General features: G+C 45.2%; 1 protein-coding gene across 1 annotated transcript; it reads right to left on the reverse strand.

Annotated features, from left to right (window-relative positions):
* Positions 1-791: 791 nt before the first annotated feature.
* Positions 792-3,281, reverse strand: LOC135154998 (uncharacterized protein K02A2.6-like). The gene has a single exon (XM_064103272.1). It carries the CDS (start codon positions 3,279-3,281, stop codon positions 792-794), a length of 2,490 nt encoding a protein of 829 aa, XP_063959342.1.
* Positions 3,282-3,495: the final 214 nt, after the last annotated feature.

Below are 3,495 nucleotides of genomic sequence, written 5' to 3' on the forward strand. Positions count from 1 at the left end.
ATGTATTATTATATTGATGATGAATACTCATCAAAACCTGTAACCAAATCAATGTATCATTTGTAATGATTCATTCCATCAAATGCCTGTTAAAAGAAAACCGATGGAAAAGTGAAAAAATAAGAAAAAAAACCTCTCATACTTGTTTCAGTCTTTTGTCTGACAAGAGTATTTGTTCAAAATTCTTCAATTCTAGAGCGTTTCGGAGGTTTCACAGAACGACCACTTCTTGTACTGTAAAGACATGGTTGGTTGGTACCTTGATCATTTTCAAGGTTGTGGCAGTTCTGTCTTTGATAGTTCTTTGGATTAGAACTCCTTTGTGCTTCTGGAAAATTACGGAGTTCTCTCCTGTTCCTCCTCAATGTTCCTCCATTGGGGGTGTTCACAAGATAGGAACGAGGCTCCTTGCAAACACGTGTCACTGTGACTGGCACCCACGTACCAGTACGTACATCTCTCATTGTAGCTTTCTGGCCGACATGAAGATCGGGAAGAGCCTTCACTCCATGTCTGTCATGATGTTCTTTTTGCTTTCCCTGCCGTTTAACGAGTAGACGGCGAACGTCCCTTGCTGAATCAGAAGAACTACTCATGAAGGGGAGGTTACTTCGAACCTTGCGGCCATAGAGTATCTCTGAGGGAGAAGGAATATCACTGCTAATAGGGGTGGTTCTCAGACACAGTAGTTCCATATAAATGTCTTGTTGTCCGAGACACTTCTCCATGACCCTCTTAACGGTCTGTATCGACCTTTCTATCAGACCATTGCTTCTGGGATAGTGCGGACTTTAAGTTACATGAGCGAAACCCCAAGTCTGACTGAAGATCTGGTATTCTTCACTGGCAAATTGAGGCCCATTATCGCTGACAACTTTGCTTGGAACACCGTGTTCACTGAAGATAGACTTCGTCAGCTGTATAATTGCACTACTGGTGCATCTTCCTCTAACTTCCTTTACAAAAGGGCACTTTGAGAAATAGTCAGTGATAATCAGGTAATCTCTGTTGTTGAAGCAAAATAAGTCTGTCCCCACTACCTCCCATGGTCCTTCTGGCACATCGTGTGGGACAAGAGGCTCATGTTGCTGTTTTCTCTGATTGGCCTGACAAATGGGGCATCCACGTGTTGTGTCTTCGACATCTTTGTCTATGCCAGGCCAGTAGACAGACGACTTAGCTCTCTGTTGAGACTTCACAATTCCTAAATGTCCTGTATGGATCATCTGAAGTACCTCATGTCTGAGTGGACCAGGAATGAATACACATTCCCCTTTCATGAGTATGCCATCCTCTACTGATAGTTTGTCGCGACAGGACCAGAACTTTCGGATATCCTTGGACAGCTCCTTTGGATCCTCTGGCCTACATTCTGTGACAACATTCACTAGCTTCCTGAGGGTTTCGTCATCATCCGTATACTTCCGAATTTCCTCTAGCTTATCATCAGAATATCGAACTGAGTGGATGGTGAGCTCAAAATCCAAGGTAGGCTCCTCGGCAGGGTTCAGGCGAGAAAGAGCATCAGCTAACATCATGTCCTTTCCAGGGCAGTACACAACCTTGTAGTCGTAAGGTTGTAGCCTCAACATCATCCTCTGGAGTCTCGGCGGAGTATCAGCCAAATTCTTGTGTTGTATATTCTCAAGAGGCTTATGGTCTGACTGGGTGACGAAACTAGAACCAAACACATATGTGTGGAACCTGGTACATCCAAAGACGACCGCCAATAGTTCCCGTTCTATGTTGGCATATCTCTGCTCTGTAGGAGTGAGTGCTTTACTAGCAAAAGCAACAGGCTTGTTGTCTTGCAAAAGTGCCGCTCCTACCCCCTTCAAGGAAGCATCAACCTGTATCACTGTTGGTTTACGAGAGTCAAAGTATGTCAGTGTTGTAGATTCACTGATCCTATCTTTCAGTGCTTCAAAAGCTTGTTGATGTGTGGCATTCCACTGCCACTCACTATCCTTGCGTAGCAAACCACAGAGTGCATCAGTGTGATCCGCCATGTGTGCGACAAATGGTGATAGATACTGGACCATTCCTAGAAACTTCTGAAGATCCTTCACATTGTCTGGAGGCGGTATCCTCTTGATGCTTTCCACTTTATCAGGGTCTGGGTGCACACCTGCAGCATCATAGTAACACCCAAAGAACTTCACTGATGGGATGCTACACTCACACTTGTCTGGATTGAAAACCAGACCGAATTCTCGTGACACCTTCATCAGATTCACAAGATTCTTATCGTGCTCCTGTTGGTCTTGACCAAACACAACGATATCATCAGCTATCCCGATGGTTCCTGGACACTTCTCTAATATTATGTCCATTTTTTCTTGGAAGACATTCTGAGAGACATTCAGACCAAAAGGCAGTCTCAAATATCGGAAGCGTCCAAAAGGAGAATTGAACGTTGTCAAGAAGCTTGACTCCTCGTCCAAGACGACACTCCAATACCCATGACGAGCTTCCAGCTTGCTGAACACCTTGGCCCCACTCATCTTGTGAGTGATTTCTTCAAGAGTAGGTGTCTTGTGGTGCGTTCGCTTTGTAGCCCTATTGAGATTCTTAGGGTCGAGACAAATCCGGAGTTTGCCATTCGCCTTACGACTAACAGCCAGAGAAGACACCCAATCGGTAGGCTCTGTCACTTTGGTAATGACACCAATGTCCTCCATACGATGCAGTTCTTGCTCCAACTCATCCTTCAAGTGGATGGGTAACCTCCTCGGAGGATGCACTGCAGGTTCAGCATCTTCGCGAAGTGTCAGATGAAATGTACCTGGAAATTTACCAATGCCCTTGAATATGTCAGGAAACCTTGAGCGGAGATCTTCCTTATCCCTTATTGGCTCGGGATTGATCTCAGATACTACGCAGTTGAGTGTCACCAGCTTCAGCTGACGCGAACTTGACAATCCAAGAATTGCTGGGCCATTGGTATCAACCACATAGAAGGTTGTCCTTTCCCAGTCTCCTTCACCGTACTTGCATCTAAAGCTAACACATCCATAATATGGTACCTGTGTTTCATTGATGCAAACCAGAATTGTCCTCTTCTGCGTCAGTGACTGTCTGATGGGGCGACATCTTTCATCAATCTGCTTAGGGTAAGCTTGCTTGAAGACTCTTGCAGGAAGAATATTCCCTTGTGCACCCGTATCTACCTTCACCTTGAGTGTGTGGTTTCCAGGCCTGTGATCGAAAGAGACATCCAGTGTAGAAATCACCTCATCTCTATTATCCTTCTCAGGAATACTGTCAACGTGGAGCTTCATCACGATGCTTCCGAGGGATAAACTGTCAAAAGTCTCTTCAAGTCCTTGGGTATCATTTCCTTTGATGTCAACTGGGTGAACATCCCTCTTCCTTTCCTTGCCTCTCTTGCCATGCTTCTGTGACAGGTGAGAATTGGACTTCAAAGCCTTGTTAGGTCCTCTGTCTTTATCCTGCTAGGAGCGATTAGGACAGCATTTCCTCCAGTGGCCATTC

Source organism: Lytechinus pictus, chromosome 8 (assembly GCF_037042905.1).
Source record: "Lytechinus pictus isolate F3 Inbred chromosome 8, Lp3.0, whole genome shotgun sequence".
NCBI lineage: Eukaryota > Metazoa > Echinodermata > Echinoidea > Temnopleuroida > Toxopneustidae > Lytechinus > Lytechinus pictus.